This window comes from Poromitra crassiceps, assembly GCF_964638095.1.
Source record: "Poromitra crassiceps genome assembly, contig: HAP1_SCAFFOLD_1211, whole genome shotgun sequence".
Classification (NCBI taxonomy): Eukaryota; Metazoa; Chordata; class Actinopteri; order Beryciformes; family Melamphaidae; genus Poromitra; species Poromitra crassiceps.
The window spans coordinates 1-26,740 of NW_028151199.1; the positions used below are offsets into that span (position 1 = coordinate 1).

At 44.4% G+C, this 26,740-nt stretch overlaps 1 protein-coding gene across 1 annotated transcript in view; it reads right to left on the reverse strand.

Moving 5' to 3' along the window:
• Positions 1-3,332: 3,332 nt before the first annotated feature.
• Positions 3,333-26,740, reverse strand: part of LOC310771783 (fibronectin type III domain-containing protein 1-like) — a gene marked incomplete at its 5' end in the record, with an annotated part of 30,549 nt that continues 7,141 nt past the window's right edge. The window contains 9 exons of the mRNA XM_083664307.1: positions 3,333-4,133; positions 4,859-4,981; positions 5,151-5,312; positions 7,042-7,071; positions 7,390-7,469; positions 12,559-12,667; positions 17,515-17,751; positions 24,569-24,733; positions 25,794-25,835. Coding sequence (XP_083520433.1) covers positions 4,018-4,133; positions 4,859-4,981; positions 5,151-5,312; positions 7,042-7,071; positions 7,390-7,469; positions 12,559-12,667; positions 17,515-17,751; positions 24,569-24,733; positions 25,794-25,835 — 1,064 coding nt within the window. The remainder of the gene's footprint in view (positions 4,134-4,858; positions 4,982-5,150; positions 5,313-7,041; positions 7,072-7,389; positions 7,470-12,558; positions 12,668-17,514; positions 17,752-24,568; positions 24,734-25,793; positions 25,836-26,740) is intronic.

Genomic DNA, 26,740 nt, shown 5'->3' on the forward strand with positions numbered 1-26,740 from the left:
CCTCTTAAGTCGTGGGCATCAGTGCTGGTGTGATCCCATTGCAAGATGGTGTCTAGTTTTCTTTTATCTTTCTTTAGGACTTGGTTGGCAGGCAGCCAGGCAACATCTGTTGTTTGCAGTGAGTCTGAGTCAGCCAACATCACATTTCCTCAGGACTGATTAAGGACCGGTTTACAGTAAATAAAGTTGAAGAATGTTCCAACTAAGTCAAATGTTTAACTACAAAAACATCCCTTACAAATTCCCTGGGCTGACAGTGGCCATCAGTCGTGGCACCATGTCACCATGGGCCCAGGTGCAAGCCGGTACCTGAGGCCCTGCGAAGGTCAGCGTTCAGGGGTCAAGGGTCATTCAAACACCCGCAAGATGGTGAGTTGATACAGAAAGTGGGAAGGAAAATTCAAAATTCTGATTCTTTTGCTTAGATGTGATGTAGTAGTGTGTGTGTGTGTGTGTGTGTGTGTGTGTGGGGGGGGGGGGGCAGAATTGGGAGTGGCAGTGTAGCCTAAATATAGCCTGTCACTAGTCAGCATGCATAAAGCAACAACAGATGGCCTTCCTCACTACATCTTTTAAAGAGGTCTAAAGTATTTTTTTCTTGACCTCAGTGAGGTAGCAGGGGAAGCCTCATCAGCTGGGTCAGTGCTAGTGGCAGTCCTATTAGCCAGGACAGATGTCTTGTCAACCAGGACAGAGGTAGCAGGAGCCTTATTGTCGACTGGGACAGAGATGACTGAAGTTCTGTCATCAGATTCAGTAGCAGGTGAAGAGCTGTCATCAGAGAAATCTTCATGGCCAGAAATGACTCTTTCCCATGAGAGCTGGTGGCGTAGAAGTCCTTCAGAACACTGTAGTGATGAATGCATGCTGCTTGAATGCATTATGAGTCCAGCTTTGCTTCTTCAGCCTCCAGATGTCTGGATCACGTTTAAAGTAGATGTCAGTATTATTGTTTTATTTAGTAGTTTATATTTAATGCACAAGTACAGAGAAACATTGACAATAGGTTGAGGCCACGTCTCGTCATAGACGCTGGTTTAGCTGGCTCAGCCTGGCTGGGGGCGTGGTCAGGGTGGGGTAAAAAACCCCGTTCTATCCATTCAGCAAAGTTAGAATTTAGCTGATAGCCCAGCCCAGGCAGACACAATCAGGGATTTAACCACCGCAGTAAACGCACATCTGAGCAGACTTGTGTTCTGCTCTAGAACCCCCACACCTGTAGTTTAGAGCCGCAGCACCGTATTTTGGTGAGTCAGCCCATGAGATATATGGGCGGTTTTACCCCACTCGCGCGCCAGCCATTTAACATTTTGTGGGTGTTCCCAGACATGCGGACTGTCTCTATTGCAGAAGCAATGTCTGATGTACTGTACACACTACACATGTAATAGCTGAAGCTTTCCAACACCAGTCCCTTGAATAAGACACAAGCACAAGACAAACGGTAAAACAGAGAAAAAGACACCAACATCGAGCATCTGCTTTTCAAGAAGTCCACAATGAGTTGTATTTCATCATATTTGCTGTGAGGGTCGTAGAGAACAGTGATGTCATTCATGCACAAATGACATCACTGGTCCACAACTTCACTCAACTCAACTCTCAATAACTGTCAAACTAAATGAATGCTTGCCCCATGTATGAGATCATGTGCAAAATAAATCAGCAGTGTTTTTTGCTGACGTTCTCCTTTAAGTGTCTCTTTGCTTACAGTTTCCATTCTTGTCGGTCTTCATCATCTGTGAGCGAAATGACTGGTTTCCTGCTCAGTGTCTGTCTATAAACTAATCATAAAGAGATATATAACCTTATCAGTTCAGTTCCATCCTAAAAGTGCAAGTGCCTACCACACCACAGAGCGATTCTTGCTTTTAGACATTCATATCAGTTGTGAATAAAATGCACTTGTTGACTCAACCTTCCATAATACTGTACTTCAATTTGCTTGTTTTGTTGATATGATTAGAATCAGAACATCCTAAAACTTTAAATGACTTGGAAGAATCATGCAAAAATGTGTAGGCATAGGCCTAATTGCTGTATTGCATGCACCATCTTAATGTGTTTTTCAATACTTAAGTACATACTTGAGTACTTCTTGATGATATTCTCTTTGAAATGTATTTTTCCCATTGATGGATGGACGGAATAATAAAATAGCCTCTCGGCCTGTGTGCAATGTGCATCATAGAAATCCTATTCCATCCTAGGATGAATGACGTGGATTAATAGCAGTGATAAGTGAATCTTGGCTATGCAGGGGGTGCTACTGGATAGGCTGCTACTGGATGTCCTTATTGATTATGCTCACTGGAGAACTCACAGAGGCAAAACTGACAGCTGAAAAATGCATGGAATCAAATTTATGAAAGCGTTGGAGAGGTTCTGCTCTTGCGGTTTATGGAAAGCATAATCAATTTCTATTTAATTTAGTGCAAACTAAAACATTAATGAATTTCACTGCGTAGAGGCGTTCAATGTTTACTTTGCAACAATGTCAAAACAGACCTTTCCAATAATTCACCCTTTATCAATGAAATATGTCCCGCTTGTATATGGTTTGTGGTTGTGGTGTTGATCCACTTATAACTTGGCTTTTTCTTATTTGTTTCACATGCTTATTTTGCACAGATGTAGGCCTCTTAGTTCTTGCTCAGACAACACTGTAAAATGTGAGCAGCGCATTTGGCTACAGGCATGAAAATGAAAACGTATGCCTCATGAAAGATTACATCTGAATTGGACACTATTAAAACCAACATATTACTAACAAGTCCTACAGTAATTGGATTAAAATCCAGGCCCAAAAATATGAAGTGACGATCTGTTTGTATAATCTCTTAGCCTTTCTTAATCTAACACAGCAGTGGTACACCATTAATCTGCTGTTACATGCAAATGGTGATTTACAGATCAAATTTAGATCAGTTCAAATTAAATTTACATATGCAGATTACACACACACACACACACACACACACACACACACACACACACTTCCTGGCATGCCTATTACTACAGTGTGGACAAAGGAGGAGCAGTGAAGTTGAACTATATTGGCATCTTTTTAATCTTTTGAACGCCATTTTTTTGCGTCTCTGCACGCTACTTGCTGGTAAATGAACAAGCTGATATTTTCTCTTTCTCTCTCTGCCTCACCTATTTTTCTCCATAATATGTTGTTTTTGACACTGCTTTTAACAGTGTTGCTATTCCAACTGGCTCATCTACACTTTGTCTTTTGCTCAAATCTTCCATTAGGTTGATTAAGGAGCTCTGGATCACACGTGGAAGGTTTTGGTAGAAAAGAATGTGGCAATGGGAGAATATGATATGATTCATGTCTTAGGATTGCTGTGGTTTCCATAGCACCTTTATTCAATCTCCCACAGTTCCTGAGCAAATACTTTGTCTTTTATTCTTTGTCCGTATACATACAAAAATTACACAATCACTTTTCATGGAATCTGGTAAATACCAAAAGGGTACAAAAAGACAGTATGAATGTTCAAAAACACAAATAAACAAAAAGTAGCTGTCAAAATTACATTACATTATGGAAAAAAAATCTCCCAATCAAAAATGAACAGACCTATACATCAAGTGCCCATTCGTATAGTTTGCTTTTCAGTTTGTGCTTTGGTCCAATGTTGCCCGTTTGTGTGTGCATTTTGAAGAGATAAATAACGCTGGATGGGGGACCTGTCTCTGGAGTAGCTGCGAATAATACAAGGACACTTTCTGATTAGAGTTAAACTAAGCAAGAGCACACATGCTTCTTTTTCCCTCATATACAGACTGCTTTATATAACAAAAAAGTGCATTGCAATCAAATACATTGTTAGTGATGTTTAAAAGTACTATATTCTCTTTCTCTGAAGCTGTAGTACGTCTGTAGTGGTGTCTTTGTTGCGGTCGGCAAAAGTCAGTTTCTAAGGGCGGGACCAGTGAGGGGGCGCGCCTACAGCAGGATGCAGACGGGTTGCCCTCGGTAACGACCTCTCCTCATCGCCTGGGTTACCACATGCCGGGGATGGGCACCCCGCACTCGTACCAGCCCACGAAGGGATGGGGCGTACGCCGGCCGACAGTTCCAAATGTCACAGGCTCCTGTCTGTACGAGCGATGAAATCCTGCAACACAGAAATATCAAAACATCGCTCACATCCATTCACACAAATGGGTCATGTGACTTTCTGGATGTAATCATTTAGCGACAAGTCAGAGTTATTTTCCTGCTTGACTTTATGACAATGCTGATGCTGAGTCATCCTTGATAGGAATGATTTCCCCCCCATGCAGTCACTGTAGCACAGTTGTCCTCAAGAGCCAAATTCAGCTAACACAACTGTAAGTATGACACATCTCTCCTCTATATGGGGATTGTACGAGTTGGTCATGATGTCACACAAAATATCATTTTGTACAAATCAAGTCTGCTCTTTTCTGAGCAATATGTCCTCAATGACAAGAAGTAAAAGTTGTATTATTGTGAAAATGTATCTTAAACTATTCAAACTCCCATAATTATATTCATATGGAAATCAGTTTTGATCACATCACATGGCACAAGAAAATACTTACAAAAGAGAACACAGTAATGCAAACTGTTGCATAAGAAGTACTTCTATGTACTGTATGTATGTACTGTTTGTACTGTATGTATGTATGTATGTATGTATGTATGTATGTATGTATGTATGTATGTATGTATGTATGTATGTAGTATGTATGTATGTATGTATGTATGTATGTATGTATGTATGTATGTATGTATGTATGTATGTATGTATGTATGTATGTACTGTATGTATGTATGCATGCATGTATGTATGTATGTATGTATGTATGTATGTACCTTGTGCTGTAGGCAGGTTATTTGAGAGGTAGACTGGGCCTGTCCTTCCATCCAGGTAGGAGTCTACAAACTGGCAGTGGTCCTCTCCCTGGCCAAATGTATCTCCTATACTGTAGAAGGGCTCTGTGATATGAGAGAGAGAGAGAGAGAGAGAGAGGGAGGGGGGGCTTGGCTGGTTATATTCACAAACAGTGAACAAACAGAGCGATACTATGCTCTATGTAGGTGGATGGAGAGATAGAAACAGATGGCATTGGAATTAACATATAACCTATTAAATGTGATAGGTTACCCCTAAGACCGTCTCCCATGAAGATCTTGTATCGTAGCGAGTTACACAGAACCACTCCCACAAACTTCCGGTACCAGGTCCGCTTGACGTACTGGCTGCCCTTGCAGGCGCTGTGGGCTGGGTTATACTTGAAGGTGAAGGGGATCCAGATTGGCTCTCCACCTAAAGGGTGGGGTGAAACAGAGAAGGGTATGTGATGGTGTGGCTGCAGAATATGCATGGGTTACATCTGGGTGCTATCAGATTTGAGAAAATAATTTTCTAAAATCATGTATATGTTCTCCTCAATAACCAGTACAGTATAAATAAGAAAATGAAGTACATTTATATTATAGGATAGTGGGGAAAAAACTTCACACACAATTATTAGCCTTCCATGATGTAGTAGGCTAAAGTCATTCTCAACCCTTTTCATATAATGACCCCTAATGTTGTCCACATTAGGGTCACAGACCCCCAGTTAATGAGATGTTGCCTCTTCGACCCAAATCTAACAATATTTTTATTGATAGATATGATTGATAGATAGATTTTGTCCAGAATTCCACGACTATCTGTATTGTAGATATAAGCATGATGAAAAATTGTCATTCTCCTAAATTCTGTGTTCTTGTAAATTAAATAATGGTGAAGTTGAATAATTCATGAATTTGTTGGGGAACCTCTGACCCTCACGGACTCCTGGTGGTCCCCGACCCCATGTTGAGAAGCACTGATGTAGTACAACACCACATTAGTGATTTACCGCTATCAGCACAAATGTAAAATAGTAACAACTAATATTGTAATGCTAACAGGCATGAGGAGTGAATAGAAGTACCACTAGTGAATTAGCTGGATCCCACCACTACCTAAATAATCTGTGTGTGTCTAAAAATGACAACCAAAACAATAAAAAAAATCGACTTCTGTACTCATATCTCCTCTGCAGTCAAATCGACATACACACCGACACTCACATCCCATTACAAATCCTCCTCTGTCACTCTGTCAGTGCTCATAATGACATAATGATAGGCCTTCTTAATAGCACTCAAATGATGCATGCAGCCATCTTGAGAGGCTCCTCTCTCCGCTAAACACTGTAGGCCAGTGATACTCAACTTGCGGCCCGGGGGCCAGATGCGGCCCGCGATAGGGTGCAGAGTGGCCCTCCGACCATTTTCTAATTCACAATGAAAACTATCATGAAATAAAGTTTGACTGAGCTCCAGCTAAATTGTCAAAAACCACCATGTGCTTGCCACCCTGGCACTTAGATGTACTAAACTAACTTAACCTAACTAATTTAACTTACCCTAACTAACTATCCTGTGTGCACAAAATTGTCAGACTAAACTCCGGCTGACAGCCCAAAAACCTACAATCGGCTACAGAAAGATCTATATTAATGTTTCTTTATTAACTGGCCCCCTATCATTTTACAAAAGTGGCCTCCAGGCAAAGCAAGTTGAGTATCCCTGCTGTGCTGTAGGCATACACCGTGGCACCCAAAGGAAGGCATACACCGTGGCACCCAAAGGAAGGCATACACCGTGGCACCCAAAGGAAGGCATACACCGTGGCACCCAAAGGAAGGCATACACCGTGGCACCCAAATGAGTGCTAACGATGGTGCGACAAATGGGCGAGTGAGGAAATTCCAGCCTTAACGCTCTTAAAAAAAAAGACTACCGGTAAATACCTAAATTCTCCTGTGGTCTAGGTAGGAGAGTGAAGGTATTTCCACCATGGAAATCTTCCAAGTGTCCTACTGTATATATGCAGAGTCAGATGCTGGCATGCTGCTACACAGATGGTGAGCTCCTCACAGCCTCAGCGCGGCTTGGATAGGACCAGGTTTGTTGACCTTACATTAGAGACGTGCTCTGCTGGTGGAGGATGCACTTACCAGGTGGTCTTTCAATGAGCAGAGGGTCATCTGAAAGAAGCAGAGGGAGGCCGGTTCACAAGGGAGGAAAAACAGACAGCGCTACAAGTATGATGTATTCGCCTGGTTACAAAGGCGCATAATGCACTGTACATCTGGAAACCGCTTCCCACTCCGAGGCTGGTTTCGTATGCCGATATCTTGCATGGCGGCAGGATTACCATTGCCTCAATGCTTTCTATGACTGCCTGGAAAAGTTTGACCGAGGTTTGAACTGAAGTCTATGGGGCATCTAATGTTTATCTTTGCATTTGGAAGATTACTGTACATATATTTGTGACTGCATTTGTGCGCTGTAAGTATACGCACCTGATTCCGTGACGTAGGTGAGCGTATCGCTGACTGGTCCCAAGCCAAACACATTCTTGGCCTGCACTTTGAAGTAGTACCTGAGTGAAGCAAAAAGCACAACACACAGATTGAATGATTGAGTTGTTAAAGTGTCATTCTGCCAGCTTTGTTGTGACGGCGTGAAGGTGTGGAGAAAGGTAATGAGCGCAGCAGATGACTGGGCCTGTAGTCTGCTTTAGATTCGTATGAATCCAAAGTGAGCACAGCACAATAAAATGGCTATTTGGCACACGTTGAAGGGAGAAGGAGGGAGGAGAGAGCGCAGGACGGGGGGTGAAGGAAAAAGAGACATCTAGACAAGGGGAGATGAACAGATAGGAAGAGAGGATGAGAGGGGAGGAACGAGAGAGAGAGAGAGAGAGAGAGAGAGAAGAAAGGAGGCCCGTGGAAAAAGTCAACTGACGTGGATAGATCGACATACGGTAAAAGCAGACTGGTCGCCAGAATGAAACGTTAGCATTGTACGTTTCTGCAATCCACAGATATGTAGAATATGAACATTTCTGAAGCAAAATACGTGATGGTCACAGCATGGTCACAGCGTGTTCGATCCCCAGTCATGGTCACAGTGTGTTCGATCCCCAGTCATGGTCACAGTGTTTCCAAAGTCAATACATTTAATCTGTGAGTCACATTTACCATTACTATTATTTAAGCCTAACCCGCCATAATCCTAGCTTTAACCAAGTTGTTTTACCTGCCTAAACACAAGCAAAGTTGATGAAGATGTTTTATTTGCATTTAGCGTTGGAGAGGCAGCGAGGCTTTCAAATTAACCGCCATTTTGTTTTCAACGTTACGTTGAGATCGTAGGTTTGCAGAGACGTAAAATACCAACATTGTATTCTGGCCACCGCCTTGGTAAGAGGAAGGAGATGTAGATGAGCGGGTGAGAAGAAGAGAAGGAGACATGTCCCGCAGATGGCTTTGTTGTATGACACAGAGCAGAGCGGAGATCAGGCGGTGAGCTCACTTTAGTCTGTTTTAAACACTGCGGAGGAACCCTCAAAATCCCACCAGATTGAGAACAACACCGCCGGTGCAAACTTTTCCACTACGGGACGCCGATAACGCGTGTGCGCATCTGTCAAGTGTGTGTGTGTGTGTGTGTGTGAGAGCGTGTGACCCCCCCCCCCCTCCCCTCCGCTCAGCAGGGTCACATACAGTAAGTTCACGGTCTGTTGATTTCCAGCCAAACCCCTCAAACCAACGTAAAGCCTCGAGGCCTGGATCCAATCACCGCGGCCACGTGACGGCACTGACCAAAATATATCATCAGAGAGAGAAGACCAGGCAGCGGGGGTGGAGGGGCGGGGGGGTGGGGATGATGTAATGAGCAGAGAAGAAACTGGAGAAGGTGGAAAGAGAGGAAACACGAGCCAGCTTATAGAGAGCGATAGTAGACCGCTAAGATACTCTCTAAAGCCACACCAAGTTTTCAATATCCTTCAAATCCGTCAGCGATCTTGGACATCGCTCTCAATATCTCCTCTCCAGATGAGAAGCTGGATGGCGGCTGCATACGGTCTAGGTGGACTGCAGCAGATTACATGCCCTTCAGCAAGAACTTCACCATGAAGTCATTAGAAGACAGATGTGTCAGAGGTTGCAGGGCCCCAGTGCAGAGGGACTGAAACCTACACATGGCCTCAACTAGAAGAAGGCAGCTAAGCCACAAAAACGACAGTGAACCTTTCAGGGTCGATTAGAGACTATCAACTATTCTGGGATGTTAGATCAAAAATCAATATATCGCAATATACAGTATGTGGTAATATGTATTGTGGAGCAGTAGGGATATTGGCGCCATCCAAATTGTATTATTTGCACGTTGTAAAGACATTTTTAAATTGTTGTTTACATTCCAGCAAGCCAATACCATTGCTAGACGAAGATTTGTGGCTCAGAAATAAACGTAATCCTGCACAGTTATAGGCTACTTTGTTGTCACAGAATTTGTATTACCTCCGCCAAGGATGTTATGTCTGTCTGTCTGCCTGTCTGCCTGTCTGTCTGTCTGTCTGTCTGTCTGTCTGTCTGCCTGTGTGTCTGTCTGCCTGTCTGCCTGCCTGTCTGTCTGTCTGACTGCCTGTCTGTCTCTCTGCCTGTCTGTCTGTCTGTCTGCCTGTCTGTCTGTCTGCCTGTGTGTCTGTCTGCCTGTCTGCCTGCCTGTCTGTCTGCCTGTGTGTCTGTGTGTCTGTCTGTCTGTGTGTCTGTCTGTCTGTCTGTCTGTCTGTCTGTTAGCAGGATAACGTACAAACTACTGGGCCGATGTTCATGAACCTTGGGGAAGGGTGTAGTAGCATGGGCCAAGGGAGAACCCATTACAATTCAGAGCGGACCCGATCCAAATAACAAAATTTGCATATCATATCAGACTGGACTATTGGCCTTGGTGGAGGTCTGCACTCGCTGCGTGCACTTCTAGTTTATTATCGTGGTTGTATCGAATCGTGAATCAAGCATATCATCTCATCCTTACTAGCTTCTACACATTTATTCACACTGATGTATGAATATGTACAAGTGGAGAGGCAAGCATTAAGGTTTCAACTCGCATAATAGTCAAGCATCATTCTTCAATGTTCCACAGATAGGACTATTTTTATGTGTATGATTGATATGAGTGGATCTCATCGTGAGCAGGAAGCCTTGTGGATCCAAGGGGATCTGTCCGCATGTGTGTGTACACGTGTGTGTAAGTGTGTATGCGTGTTTAGTGGTTCTGGCAGCCAGAAGGAGCCTCCAGCATCTGAGGGAAATGTCTGCGCCGTCCCATAAACCATCCCAAGATCAACCGTCACCAAGAGACACACACTACCTTGGAAACAAACCGGATGCAGGCGAGAAAACTTATCTTGGAAGAACTTATCTTCCCCAACACACAGTGCATGTCTACACGGTTTGTTTTTGGCTTCCCACAGTCACGGATGAGACAACTATCATAACACCTCAAACTGCCTCAACCATGTTTCTTCTAGTCCTGATGAACTCACCCATCTGCAATAAGTTAACCATTTTTCCAGAGATATTATGTTTGCTACCAATATTTTTTTCTATTTGGAGCACCAGATGAGTGGGAGTACAGTATCAAGAGGACTATTCATGCAGTACCAGGTCACTGTCAATCACAGAGAAGTATTCTGAAGTGAATTATATTTTAGAGCATGGGAGGATCACACTATTCCCCCCAGTTCCCCTCCCCCTCGACCAACCAGAGGAGGCACTAGTGCCGCAACCAAGACATAGACCCCTAATGGTAAATGGCTTGCATTTATATAACGCTTTTATCCAAAGCGCTTTACAATCAGTAGGTACATTCACCCATTCATACACCGATGGTGGCAGGCTACTACACAGGGTGCTGGCACACCATCAGGAGCAATTTGGGGTTCAGTATCTTGCCCAAGGACACTTCGACATGCAGATTGGAGGAGGCGGGAATCGAACCACCGACCTCTTTTATCCAAAGCGATTAGTGGACGACCCGCTCTACCTCCTGAGCTACAGCCGCCCCAATACCAGATTCCCTCCCACAACACGGCCAATTGTGCCTGTATGGACGCCCGACCAAGCCGGAGGTAACACGGGGGGCTCGAACCTGCAACCATCGTGTTGGTAGGCAGGGAATCTACCGCTGCCTTGTGATTGGTCCTACCTTTCTGTCACTCTTTGTGCACTCCTATGTAGCTAATTACCCCCACTTGGTACCTAACTAGGCTAAACCACACCATAAAAAGCATTTGCAGTGAGAATGAATCCCGTGTGTGAAGGTACCTCCTTACAGAGAGTTATGGGGTGTCAGAGGAGCTGTCTGAGGTGCTGCGTATTGTCCATTCCAGATGAGATCGAGCGCGTGAATGACAGAATAAAAAGAGTAAAAGTGTGTTGAAGTTTGTTTGGACAGCAGCACATGGTTCAAACTGTGTGGGCCGTTCACTTCACGCAGACTGTACAAAAACCATCTGGTGAAGGGAAGACATTGATGTCTTGGCAAACACAGTCCTTGCTTGACTTGCTGTCATGTGACAAACAGCTTGGTAGCGACTGTCCACTCTTCGGTTCTCTCTGGGTGCATGTCAACGCTTCGGCTCGGTATTGCATCACCTCATTTGCATCACAGTGATTCAAAATGACGAAATGAACAGATGTGCAGTGACCACCTAATCTTCTGGTCCCACAACAGGAAGTTGATCAAAGAGCTTAATTGCTAAGAAGTCGGTGCACTTCTTGAAGTTTTCTATTAGGTCTGTTGGCACCACTTCTTCGACTCTATGAATCACGTGTGTGTTTTTACCCACAGCCTCCGAGCAAAAGGCCTTGAACACAGCGAGGAAATGGAACAAGCAGTTTGGTTTCAGGTGAAAACTCAGAACATCGGCTCTCATCTCTCGGGCCCAGGTGTTAAGAGCTGTTTCCATGCGTAGGCTACACGTGTTTTGAACGCCGCGACCCAGAACTCGTAAGAGTCAGAAACATGCTCTAATAACTAAAACAGTACTTTGTGTTTGCATGTGTGTGTGTGTGCGTGCGTGTGTGTGCGTGCGTGTGTCAGATAGTGTCCGGTGTATTTACCTTCCCCTGTGTTTCCCAGGATCTCAACGGAGTTTCCCAACAAGTCACGTTTTGCGGCTGATTTACAGTAAGTGTGTTTCTTAACCTGCCTGCCTCCAAGCCGAGGTGGATTTACTTCCCTTTCAAGCTTTTCCATTCTCTCCTACAAGCATGACTCTATCAGTCTGCAACTCCACTCAGATCAGAATCACCCCGCTCTTATATCATAGTTGGAAACATGCTACGTGCATTAAATGCGGAACAAATCACCCAGGCATGTATAGACGCACGCATGAACTCAAAGCACAAAGACAAGAAGCATGTTGTGCCTTATATGATGATGAGATAATGGTATAAACATTCTCACACAGCCAAGCACCTGAGACACACACACACACACACACACACACACACACACACACACACACACACACATGCACACGCACACATGCACGCACACACACACACAGTCCGTGTTTACTGTGACTCCCTTGTGTGAGATGATGCTGATGAGTGATGGGTCCCAAAGTGATCTGCATGTGTGAAAACAGCACACAGGCAGGCGGTGCTTACCTCGAGTTGGGTTTGAGATTCTCCAGAGGCAGATGTGTCCCGCTGGAGACCCTGGAGGACCAGCGGTTGTTGAGGACGTCATCATATGACGCACTGTAGACCTTGTAGCCTGCAGGGACAAAAACAACGCAGAGGGGAAAGGGCAAGGGTCATTAGGCGTCAGAAAAAATGGGAATCTGCCTCATTGCAGAAGCAGCAAACCTGGAAATTAAGTGATCTATTAAGTATATACAGTATACTATCGCTTTTGAAGCCCAACAAAAGCATAACCTGGGATTCATCAATCGATCCTATAATAACAATACAAAGTGTCTGTGAGTGTGTGAGTGAGTGAGTGAGAGAGAGTGAGTGAGTGAGTGAGAGAGAGAGAGAGTGAGTGAGTGAGTGAGTGAGTGAGTGTGTGAGAGAGAGAGAGAGAGAGAGAGAGAGTGAGTGAGTGAGTGAGTGAGTGAGAGAGAGAGAGAGAGAGAGAGAGAGAGTGAGTGAGGGAGTGAGTGAGTGAGTGACCAGGATTGTGTTCGTCCACAGCTATGCCATTTTACGTGCGATCGGGCTGAATCTTTCAGGAAGTGTAAAGAGCACCCCTGTGGGTGACCTAATGGAGCCGGGTTTTTAATTACCGTAAATTCCAGACTATAAGCCGCACCTTTTTTCCCGTTTTTTGGCCTTTTTTGGCCCCTGCGGCTTATATAACGGTGCGGCTTATCTATGGATTTTTTCAAAAAAAAAAAAAAAAAAAAAAAAAAAATCTCTCTTTTTTAGCACTCTTTCTAACTATAAATCCACTTCTGTTTTAATTTCCTCTCTTGCCCTCTTTTCACCACACTGTATGACACTGTATGACACTGTATGACACTGTATGACACTGTGTGCACTGTAAATAACAACACAGGTGGTGTTGTGTTATGTTGTTTTGTTGAAATGTTAATAAATGGGAGCATTACATATGGTAATTAAACATTAAAACACAATTAAAAAAAAAAAAAAAAAAAAAAAAAATACAATTAAAACACCCGCGGCTTATAGTCCGGTGCGGCTTATATAAGAAAAAAATAGTCAACTTTGCAGGTGCGGCTTATACACCGGTGCGGCTTATAGTCCGGAATTTACAGTAGGTACATTAATTCGGGCCGACTAAATTTGCAAAAATGGCTAATTAATGGCCAAAATGGCTCAACACAGGTTCAGCACCATGGAAAGCTCCAGAGTGGAGCAGCACACAGGTGAGCGCAGTTTGAATCAGCCAGTGAACTGTGGAGCAGCACACAGGGTGAGCGAAGTTGTAATCAGCCACTGAAGAGGACTATGAAACCCCCCTGCCGAGAGAGAGGGGGGGCTGCATGGCAACTCTGTGAGCGAGGCCAGTCACACAGGGACGGGTGTTCCGCTAGTATCTCTACATAATGGATCTAGCCTCGAAATGTTTTCTCGTTTTGTCAACTATCATCCTTTACAAAGTATTATAATTAGTTAGAATTTGATCCTAGCATCTTAAATGAGCATTTTCAAGCAGTAGATAGCTAATTTTGAAAGGGGGAAAAGGAATAATGGGATAAAATAAAGTGGAAATGAGCAATAACTGTCTTAAGATTTGGAGGAATGAGGGTCAACGCTCCGATATTCTTTAAACCGTGAAGAAAACAACTTTAGCTTTTCCTGTTTCTCCTGCTGAATGTTTCCCAAACTGCCGATCTGTCTGTCTTTAACTTCCTCAGTCATGCAGGCTAATCCTGAGAATCCAGAGAGTATCCCAAGGTCACGGAGCGCTCCGATAGTTTAACTTTAATCCAATGGAAAGCAGTGCTGCCTGCCTGCCTGCCTGCCTGTCTGTCTACCTGCCTGCCTGCCTGTCTGTCTACCTGCCTGCCTGTCTGTCTGTCTGTCTGTCTACCTGCCTGCCTGCCTGTCTACCTGCCTGCCTGTCTACCTGCCTGCCTGCCTGCCTGTCTGCCTGCCTGCCTGTCTACCTGCCTGCCTGTCTGTCTGTCTACCTGCCTGCCTGCCTGTCTGCCTGTCTGTCTTCCTGCCTGTCTGCCTGCCTGCCTGCCTGTCTGCCTGTCTGCCTGCCTGTCTGCCTGCCTGCCTGTCTGCCTGCCTGCCTGCCTGCCTGCCTGCCTGCCTGCCTGCCTGCCTGCCTGCCTGCCTGCCTGCCTGTCTGCCTGCCTGCCTGCCTGCCTGCCTGCCTGCCTGCCTGTCTGCCGCACACCCAACCCAAACTGCCAATTGTTCCTATTGGATGTTTGAGGGCTTTCTATTTTTGCTGGAGCCGCACCAACACAGCTGGCAGCCGACAGGAGAGACGGGAAACACTAGCACACACACACACACACACACACACACACACACACACACACACACACACACACACACACACACACACACACACACACACACACACACACACACACACACACACACACACACACACACAGAGGGGAAACACTAGCACACACACTTCTCTGTTTTCATTCTCTCTCTTTTTCCATTCCCACTCCAAGTCCACGCTACATTGTTCAGTTGAGATCCTGATAGAAAAATTCACTCTAGCTTCTGTATTCTTTCTCTCTCTCTCTCTCTCTCTCTCTCTCTCTCTCTCTCTCTCTCTAGCTAGCTAGCTAGCTAGCTATCTTAATCATATTTCTTATAACTAATGTGCAAAAACTGGACTGTTAAAACACATATATATATATAGCAATGCTACAAAACCAGTACAAGAAATAAAGACAAGAATAAAGATGGAGGAGGTTCGAATATTTGCGCTAAATAATTATTGGCATCTGTTTTAACCTGATTCATCTACGACTGTTAATATTTGGGGGTTTCTGCATTTGCACAATTCATTTCTGGCACTTGACATGGTAAACCCACAAATCTGCCGCCCTAGGATCCTAAATAAGATAAAGAAAACCCACAAAAGCATTATTTTGTAAATACTATTTGACCTTGACGTTGAAAAGTATGTAGACAAACTGACGGGGAGTTGGCAAATTGTCCAGACAAAATGCAATTAAGTAAGAAATCCATTGAAAACTGATACAGAAAGTGTCTACATTGTGTGCGAGATCGGGAGAAACAGATGGAAAGAAAGCATGGGAGAAAAGGCTGATGACAGTATAGACCATCTATCTGTTTTACACATCAAGAGGAAAGTGCGGCCCACAGCACAACCAGGAGCTGGAGTCAGCCTGCCAAAGACAACATGGTGCTTCTGTAGCTGAGCAGACCGCTGCCTCTGATAGTCCACCACAGCCCGTACCTCCATCCCGCTTTTTCCTTCTGTCTCTTTCTAGGTTCATAGGAATTTTGTTTTTCCCCGGGAGACGTCGAGCCCAGCTCCATGTGTTCGAGGCGGCTTGTTTTTCCTCATGATTTATTTACAGTAAACTGGACTATGCTCCTGAAATCTGACTATGGGGAGCTTCCCGTGACATGTTCAAGGTTTTAACTTCTATGAGCCGTTGAACCACAAAATAGATTATGAAAAGTTTATAGGGAAACAAATCATATTTCAAGGTCATTCAAGCGCTATCAGCAAGATTTCTAGGTAAAAAATCCACCTGTCTTGTCAGGAGACATCACAACGTGGGGCTACAGCAGAGACCAGCATCCCATACCAATTAAAGCATCCCAGAGATTCATCATGTTTGCCCAAATTAAATTCTAGTGCCGGGTATGGACACTTCTCCACCCACAGGAAGTGTCGGGTATGGACACTTCTCCACCCACAGGAAGTGCCGGGTATGGACACTTCTCCACCCACAGGAAGTGCTGGGTATGGACACTTCTCCACCCACAGGAAGTGCCGGGTATGGACACTTCTCCACCCACAGGAAGTGCCGGGTTTGGACACTTCTCCACCCACAGGAAGAGCCGGGTATGGACACTTCTCCACCCACAGGAAGTGCCGGGTATGGACACTTCTCCACCCACAGGAAGTGCTGGGTATGGACACTTCTCCACCCACAGGAAGTGCCGGGTATGGACACTTCTCCACCCACAGGAAGTGCCGGGTATGGACACTTCTCCACCCACAGGAAGTGCCGGGTATGGACACTTCTCCACCCACAGGAAGTGACAAATCAAACCTTGCAGGAATAGTTCTGGCATCATCTACTGACCCTCATGCCAGTTGAAACACAGGTGGAGTTTGTCCATATAACACACTGGGAGGTTGCCAGCACAACTCCATAGAAGTCTTCTCCAAAACAAGTGAAGTCAGTGGGGACCAGTTCTTCAGAGTTCCAAAAAGACCTACTGTATATTTACACCGTCATTGAGTGACAATCTGAACTACAGTTGATTGATTTGCAACAAAGAACGGTGTATGGTGTAATGGTGTTCTAAGCATTTGCTCACACCTGGCGCTTAACAGAAGCAGAGCTGAAGCTGAAGCCACCCTGAAGCTGAGCTCATGCTAAACCGGTCACACAAGAAGCACTCTCTTTTCCTCAGTGCCTCGCTCGGCGCGTCTTGACCCCGCCCACAACTTCCATTGACTTCATGCCTGGCAGCTTCACGCTTGGAAAATAGAACTGAATCCTGAACGATCGCTTCAGCGCAGCTTCAGCGTGGCTTGAGCGTGGCACGCGCGCGGTTGGTGTGAACGGCCTCACCTGTTAACAAGGACGCCGAAATGAAACTTGTGGTTTCAGCATAGCTTCAGCGTTGCTTGAGCGTTGCTTTGGCGTATGGTGTGAATGTCCTCTAATGATTGTTTGTCTGTCTTTGTTTTGGAACTCTAAAGAACAGGACCCCATTGACTTTAGTTGTGTTGGAGATGGCTGCTACAAAGATGTGCTGGCAACCTCCCTATGTGTTAACACATTTCACCAGTGTTTCATTTGGCATGAGGATGAGTAGATGATCACATAATTTTCATTTTTGGAGGAACTATTCCTTTAAGAACGGGCAATGCACAAAAATAATAAATGAAAAATAGCCTGAGGTATCTCTTACCTGACACCATATCGTCCTTCAGTGGGCGGGCCCAGTCTAGGATGACAAATGAATGGCAGCCCTCCATGGCAACCACGGTGAAGTTATGGGGCTTGTTCTTGGGAGGCAGGTTCTGGTTGGAGGCCAGGCGGTCCTTGTTCATCAGGGCCTCCAGGACGTCCATCTGAAGATATTCCAGAGCCTCTGTCAAGGAGCAGGGGGCGCCTGGGTCCTTCTGGATGAAGTTCACATAGGGAGCTGACAGCAGGAAAAAGTGAAGAGAGGAACAGAGTTATTTATGATCATGCATAATCCGCTACCATCGCTGTATGAATGTGAGTGTGAATGGGTGAATGTGAGTTATTAATTGTTTTTTTGTCCCGTCCCATCCCCCCATTTTCTCCACAATTGTACTTGGCCAAATCCCCCTGCTGTCGCCGTAGACTAGCACATGCTTCCTCTGATACATGTGCAGTCGCCAGCCGCTTCTTTTCACCTGACAGTGAGGAGTTTTACTGGCAGGACGTAGCATGTGGGAGGATCGCGTTATTCCCCCAAGTTCCCCTCCTCCCCAAACAGGCGCCCCGACCGAGCAGAGGAGGCGCTAGTCCAGAGACCAGGACACATACCCCACCGGCTTCCCACCCGCAGACACGTCCAATTGTCTCTGTGGGAACGTCTGACCAAGCCGGAAGTACCGCTGCTGGGAATTGAACCTGGGTCGGTGGTACATGAGTGCTTTTCCCGCTACACTACCCAGACGTCCCCGAGTTATTCATTGTAAAGCGCTTTGGATAAAAACGCTCTATAAATTCACTCCATTTTCCATTTACAAGAGTCAAATAATACATTTACTTTTTATTATTATTAATTATTTTTTCAACTCGTACTTTTTTCCTATTTGCTCGATCCTGAGGCCAAGAAATACAAATTTCCAGCATTCATTCATTCTGAAATGATTGCCGGTCTGCTGTGAGTCATTTCTCAGAAAGCTGAGAAGGAGACGGGAGAAGTTAGCACGATGGCTCGTGCGATTGTTTCCTCCTATCCCTCTTCCCTCCCCCCCCCTCTCCTCCTCTGTCTGTCTTCTTGTCGTTTGTTTTCCGTGTCTCTGGGCGGGCCAGCTGGGCCAACAGCTGCGAATACTTCTGATATCCCTCAACTCCCGGTCGGACTGTCTGGGATTTGGAGGGAAGCGCCGGAGCCTGGAGCTGCTCCCACCTCCCCAGATGACTGGCCCACCGCGCAGGCCAAGAGCCTAACACGTGTCAGTATCTACACATCAACACACCCGGTCCAGACTCCTACTGTATGTGTATATGCACAGTCATATGGCTTATGGATTTATGCATTCATATGTCAACATATAATCGCTGAGGAGATTTATGGTGTCCGTCTGTCCATAAACCGGATTGTATGGCTGCATTTCTTTATGCACTCCCATGTCCATATGCTTATCTAGGATCTGTCCGACTTTTTTTTTTAAGATTTATTTTTGGCATAGATTTAGATAGTTATTTGACAGATAGATAGTCAGAGACAGACCAGAAGGCATGGGAGAGAGAGGGGAGGACATGCAGCAAATGACCTGGGTCACTGCGATAGCTACGCACTCTACTTGGTGAGCCACTGGGACACCCCTCTGTGAGACTTTTTACAGTTGGGAAGAACCAGATCTTTGTTAAATGCTGAACACACTTCCCACATAAACACAGTCTTTTTTGCTTGTTGAAATAGCTTGTCTGTATCCAAATGATAAAAAAATAGACTTGCATGAGCCAGACTTGGGTAAACACACACACACACACACACACACACACACACACACACACACACACACACACACACACACACACACACACACACACACACACACACCCTGGTAAATAACTTCTTACGGAACACAATTCTTGGTGTGCTTGTTGGGTGGGGTTTTCTTTATCAGCGCAGTTTGGCTACTCGCAGTCAATAAAGCGTACTAAATTCACTTTTAAATCGTTTCTGGTGCTTCATTGTCAAATGTGGTCGACTCCACCCTTCTGGAACTGCGGGCAGATTTACACAACTGCTAAGAATGTTTTTTGAGCCGTGTCTGCCGCGGGGTGAGATTCATTCAATCCAAACCATCGCTGTGCAGACAAAAGAGACAGAGGCAAGTCTCCGCCAGACAGTTTGAAATGTAATATGAAATCGAAGGCTGAGCCAGTGTGTTATAGTAGATTTTACAGGATGAGCACAATTGTTTTGGCTTGGATCAGCTGCCGTTACCTCATACTAAGCACGATATTTAAACTTTGTCATGTGTGTTATCAGATTGAGCATTAACAATACCTTTCAAGTTGAATTAGATCTGTTAACTTTTTAAAGACTAAAAATTTAATTACAAAAATGTGAAATACTCCTTCTTGGCACAGACATTGTCCCAATACAGCCATGCAGAATATGGGTGTATGTAAGTAAACAAAACACATTCATCTTAATACAAATCTAGCAATTACACTTCAATCAACATTGAAATATAAAAGAAGATCTGAATGAAAGTCATTATCTTGAAGTAATGCTCAACAACTTTAACCAAGCCCTTTAAAATTGTAGGCTAGAGTACATGAAACACATCAAATTGAATTGATTTTTTTTAACTGTTAAAATTCTTAATAAACCTTTTTAGACATAAGAAACTACCTTTGATTATAAACTACTTGTTTTATTTTTTTCTCTTTTGCTGGTATAAAACATGTTGTACGTATCCCAGGACACATCACTTATTGATGACATCCCCATGCTGCCATGCTAGCATTACATACGTGACGTCAGCGTGTCTTTTGAGCTGAGCTAAGTGCTGTTAGAATCCACCCACAATGATTGTTGAATGTCAAAGGTGGGGTTTTACTTGGTGTCAATTTTGGCAGCCAACAAAACCCTGGTTTTACTGTAACGGCTCCTGGGTCATGATTTCACTTGTGTCCTTGTCCTTTGGCACTGAAAACATCTCACCGAGACCTTTCAAATTGACATATAATAGGCCTACTCATGTTCGCCCAAAATCCAACTTGCTCACTGGCTCCAAGCCCTCGAAATATTAAACTCATAAATGGGAAAGAGAATGTCTCCTCGCCGAGCCAACACGGAATCTTCCCTCTTGCTTGTTGAGGTCAGCAGCGTTACAGTATCTTTCACTTTATTGCCACGGCAAATTTTCTGCTCTTGCTGGTTTCATCTCAGCGCTTGGGGATGTGATATGTTTCAGATGGCTCCTTGTGTGCGCTTTCTGACTGCAGAGATAACACCTGTTTACCAAGATATATGGTGGAAAGTAAGCCTTCTGGTCTGACACTGATAAAGAAACTGTGCTACTGTATAAATAGTTTTGGCTTTAACAGGCTTCTAACAAAATGAAATGAAAATGAAAATGAAACGACAGTGACAAGTTGTACTTGTTCAATCAAATAAATTCTTAAAGGTTTGATCTAGGCTCTTACTGGCAACGCTCTCAAATGGGAGGTAACATGACATGACAACTATCATGAAATAAAGGCAGTGAAGAACTCTGACATTATCATTAGTCGTTTTTAGGAGGTTGGAGTGGACGAGATGCTGGTTTTATTACTGTACAGAGAGACTATTTATGCAGCCAGATGAGGTGATAGCTTGCGGAGGCCAAAGCGAACACATAAGAACAGTACAAGAGGGAGCTGGAGGCCTCAAGTGTTTAAGAGTGGCACAACACTGCATCCTCAGTGAACCTTGCTTTCTGTCATACCATGTCAGGTACAGATGGAAGGCATTTGAAACATCCATTAAGATGACAAAAAAGCCTGATACTGTATATACATATATATATACATACATACATACATACATACAGACATATACTGTATATTATATATGTACATACATACATATACTGTAGGTATATATATATATATATATATATGATATATATATATCATCATCATCATCAAGAAGCATACATTTTATAATGTGAAACTAGCTCCACCCCCTCTGCCGATCTGGGGAGAGTTGTAAACTAGTACATGCTTCCTCCGTCACATGTGCAGTTCGCAGCCGCTTCTTTTCACCTGACAGCGAGGTGTATATATATATATATATATATATATATATATATATATATATATATATACTGTATATATATATGTTAGGGCTGTGGCGATTCACTTATCTCCCGATTCGATACTATCACGATTCTTGGGTGACGATTCGATTTATATTGCGATTCTTAAGTATTGCGATTCTACGATTATTGCGATTCGATATTACGATTTATTGCGATTTTTGTTTATATTTTTCTTTTCTTTTTTCAGTTTGTTTGCTTTTTTACACTAGATTAGAACATGGGAAAAGTTGAATCATACACTAGAGACTGTATATTATATATCATGAGTAGGGCTGGGCGATATAGTTAAAAACAGGGGCGGACTGGGATCATAATTCAGGCCGGCATTAGATACCAAGCAGGCCAGGCTGATATGGGCCGACGCGCGTGAAATTTGGGCCGTTTGAAGCCCAATTTTGGCCGTTTGAAGCCAGATTTGGGCCGTTTGAAGTCCAATTTTACAATGAGATGCACCCACTTTAACCCTGAAGTGTAATTATTACTTCAGACTAACTAATAAAGTAATAAAACCACTAGTAAACCAGTAGGCGGCGCCTGGCCTGCTGTTCAGTGAGTGGCCTGACTGCAAGCACCCAAAAAAAAAAAAAAAAAATTTTTTTGCGATTATCGATTCTGGAATAAAAGATCGATCCAAAATATCGTGACATTAAAAATCGCGATACTTAGGTGAATCGATTTTTTCCCCCACCCCTAATATATATATATATATATATATATATATATAGCTCCATCCCCTCTGCCGATCTGGGGAGAGTTGTAAACTAGCACATGCTTCCTCCGTCACATGTGCAGTTCGCAGCCGCTTCTTTTCACCTGACAGCGAGGAGTTTCACCGCCAGGACGTAGCGCTTGGGATGATCACGCTATTCCCCTACATTCCCCACCCCCCGTACAGGCACCCCGACCGACCAGAGGGCACCAGTGCAGCGACCAGGACACATACCCAACCGGCTTCCCACCTGCAGACACGGATAATTGTGCCTGTAGGAACGTCTGACCAAGCTGGAAGTAGCGCTACCAGGTGGTAGGAGAGTGGTTTTACCTCTACGCTACCCAGACGCCCAACTTGAAGAAATAGAAGAATAAATGTAGAGTGATATATAGGCTACAGTATAGTCAGCTGTCTATCATAAGCCTTGCACTACTGTCTTGATATCTTCCAGTTATTGTAAAATAAAGATATTTAGACATTTATCGTACTTGGAAAATAATTATCCTGAAATAACAATGGTGGTCAGTTCAGGTTATCATCCATCAGCCGTGCTACAAAGATAACGCAACTAATCATTTTGGTTGCCATGCCGACACACCAATAGTCTCTGACTGAGTAGTGGCTGCTTGGCTTAGCATTATTACTGTAAAATATATGAGGCCGTCAAGTACTGTGAACATATTTACAGTAAAATATATGAGGTTGTCAAGTAAGTACTGTGAACATATTTACAGAGTGCCAAGATAGAGGCCCACATTTATTTCTCCTCCATGACAGAAAATAGAACACACATTTAAGCCTATCATTATTTACAGCATGTAAACACGCATACACGCGCGACCGCACGCACACACACACACACACACACACACACACACACACGTACACGCACGTCGCACGCACACACACGCACACACGCACACACACACACACACACACACACACACACACACACACACACACACACACACACACACACACACACACACAACAAACAAACAAACAAAGACACTCATATATACACATGATACTCGGCATCCAAGTGTGCATGGTCAATCAAGTTTTAAAGTGTTTTAGCTGAAGCCATATTTTTTTTAACGCCGTCAGGTAAAAATAACATTTCTTATTCTCTCTCTCTCTAGCTGTCAGTTTATGGCATTTATACTAACCTCACAGGAGCCCCCCCCCCAAAAGTACAACTCTTGCTACTCGAGAAGCATTTTGAACTTGAAGCCTGGGGGTTAGAGCTACACCGTCAAGTCAAGGCTAAAGTCTAGGAAAGTGATCCTGAATCAACTTGTGTGGCGGGAGGCAGAGGAGATGGTGGTGTGTCGAGTGACAGCTACTGTTTGTGCACACATAATTGAACCTACGTGAGCATACACACACACATAGACAGACACATGCATAGACAGACAGACACACACACACACACACACACACACACACACACACACACACACACACACACGCATAGACAGACAGACACACATAGACAGACAGACAGACACACACACACACACACACACACACACACACACACACACACGCATAGACAGGCAGACACACACGCATAGACAGACAGACACACATAGACAGACAGACACACACACACACACACATAGACAGACACACACGCATAGACAGACAGACACACATAGACAGACAGACACACACACACACACAGACAGACACACACGCATAGACAGACAGACACACATAGACAGACAGACAGACACACACACACAGACAGACACACACGCATAGACAGACAGACACACATAAACAGACAGACACACACACATAGACAGACACACACGCATAGACAGACAGACACACATAGACAGACAGACACACACACACACACATAGACAGACAGACAGACACACACACACACACACACACATAGACAGACAGACACACACGCATAGACAGACAGACACACACGCATAGACAGACACACATAGACAGACAGACAGACACACACACACACATAGACAGACAGACAGACAGACAGACAGACAGACAGACACAGAGACACACACACACACACACACACACACACACACACACGCACATAGACAGACAGACAGACACACGCATAGACAGACACACACACACATAGATAGATAGACAGACACATGCATAGACAGACAGACACACACACACACACACACACACACACACACACACACACACACACACACACACATTAATTTGACATGTACCTGTGAAGCGTTTCTTCCCGGTGAGGTCGAACTCAGATGAAGGGCTGTTGTTGAAGGCTCTGGTGTCTGGCTCCGGAGTCGGGGCCTCTGTGGTGGGGATGCTGGTGGTGGGGATGCTGGTGGTGGTGGTGGGGGGCGGCGGGGTGGTCTGGACCAAAAACTCATCTAGCAACAACAGATGTGTCCGTCAGTTTTCTTTATTAAAATCCTAAAACTCAAATAACATGCTGCCGTATTTCAATAATCCTTTGTAATTGCCACCACACTCATGTAATGAGAGTGTCAAAGAGATTTAATTGGTTGCGGGCAACTGGGTGATCTCATTGGAAATGACCCTATTTTCCACAAACACCCAAAGCCAGCTTATTGGGTAATGTTTTGCTACCCATATTTTCCATGTGAGGGGGGGTGGTGGTGACTGAGGGGGGGGGGGGGACGGCCGTTTCGCAACGGATTGCTGCAAGGCAAATAAATCTCCAAGCCTGACAAAATGTGCCGGGATTCAGTGAGTGAAATTCAATGAGTTCCTTCCACTTCCATCAATGTGTTTTTCTCCTGCACAGCATGGATGGACCTGGGCATTACATCATATGGTCCAGACACACACACTGTGCACATGCTGCGCACAGCTTTGAGCCGTGGCAGGGAAACGCTAAGAAAATAGTGTACCGCAACATGTGACTTTTCTAGCAAAAACAAAAAAGAAAGGGGGAAAAAAAATCTAAATGCTGCTGACAAGCATCAGATTCATTGAGACATCCAAACACCTGCACTGTGAAATGACAAAGGTCAAAGGCTAACATCGAGCAAACATCATGGTGCAGTTTTCCATTCGGCATTCTGGAGTCAGAGTGCAGCCTTTAGATGACAAAACAACCAGCAAATACCATCACAGTAAATCATAAGCCAGGGCATTCTCTTTGGGTTAGTAACGCAGTTCGCAGGCAGTGCCGGTCCAGTTTTGGGGATAAAAGAGATTAAAAACAGTCCGCTACGGGAAACGGTCCAAAACCCCAAGACCCAACCAAACCAAACCGAGCCAAACAAACGCACAAGAAGAGGAACAACGTGAAGGCCACAGGCAAGGCAAAGCATGATGGAGAGGAAGTGCTAGCAAACAGATGAGCGGATAGATAAACACTCAACAAACAACAAACATGCAGTGCACTCCATCCCAGCCCGGTGGCGGTAGGTAGGTGGGTCTGTAGCCATACTCAGCCAATACCTTCCTCAAGAGCTACATCCATTTCCATTCCTGAGGATTCCTCTGTCAGAGAAGGACAAGCTGCAGCATCAGTTCCACATAACTACAGTAAAGTACCGTACACATTTTCAAACTCCCACGTGCACGCTAAACAGAGTGTTAACCCGAAGTGACATTGGGTTGGATCTCACAAAGTGTATAATGAAGCTATAACCCTAAAACGCAGAGGCAAAGAAAGTGTTGTAAACACTCTACTGGCTCTGATTTTCCCTATTTAGACTTTACAGGCTGAAGGGATATTACCAACTGTCTGAGTTTGCCTGTGTGTGGGTGGGTTTGAGGTTGTAAGTGCCCTGTTGGACTACTGTAATAACATGTATGGATAATATATACAGTAGGTCTGTAGTATGTTAACTCTGACACAATCTAAACTCAAGTAGGGCGGGGTGGTAGTAACTTTATGGTATCAACCGAAATAACCAAGTAGTAGGCCTATTGAAACTTCTCCAGTCAAGTGAAACCTGCATTCGATCCTTTTTGTACACAGATCTAGAAAAAAATAATTACTATTTCTCTGTTTTTTTTCCTCGCAGGCAATCACCGCAAGCGTTCTTCGATTTAATGCGTTTGCTATTTTTTATTTCATTTTTTTAATAAAAGAACCTGTTAAATGTCATGTTTCTGGTGTTACTTTCAAGCTACTAAAATAGCGTACTATATGTGTGCGTGCACATGTGGAAGTGTGCCTCCATGCCTATAGTGTATCATGTAGTGACACTGATGGCAGAGTACAACCGACAGTCCAATGAGTGTGTTTAAACCAGCATTAAATTCTGACCACAGCCCGGCCCCAGATGTGGAGTCTTACATGTGGTTCCTGTGGGCTCACATTGACACACACTCTCTACACACACACTCTAACCAGATCACACACACTGACACACACATCTACACACACACTCTAACCA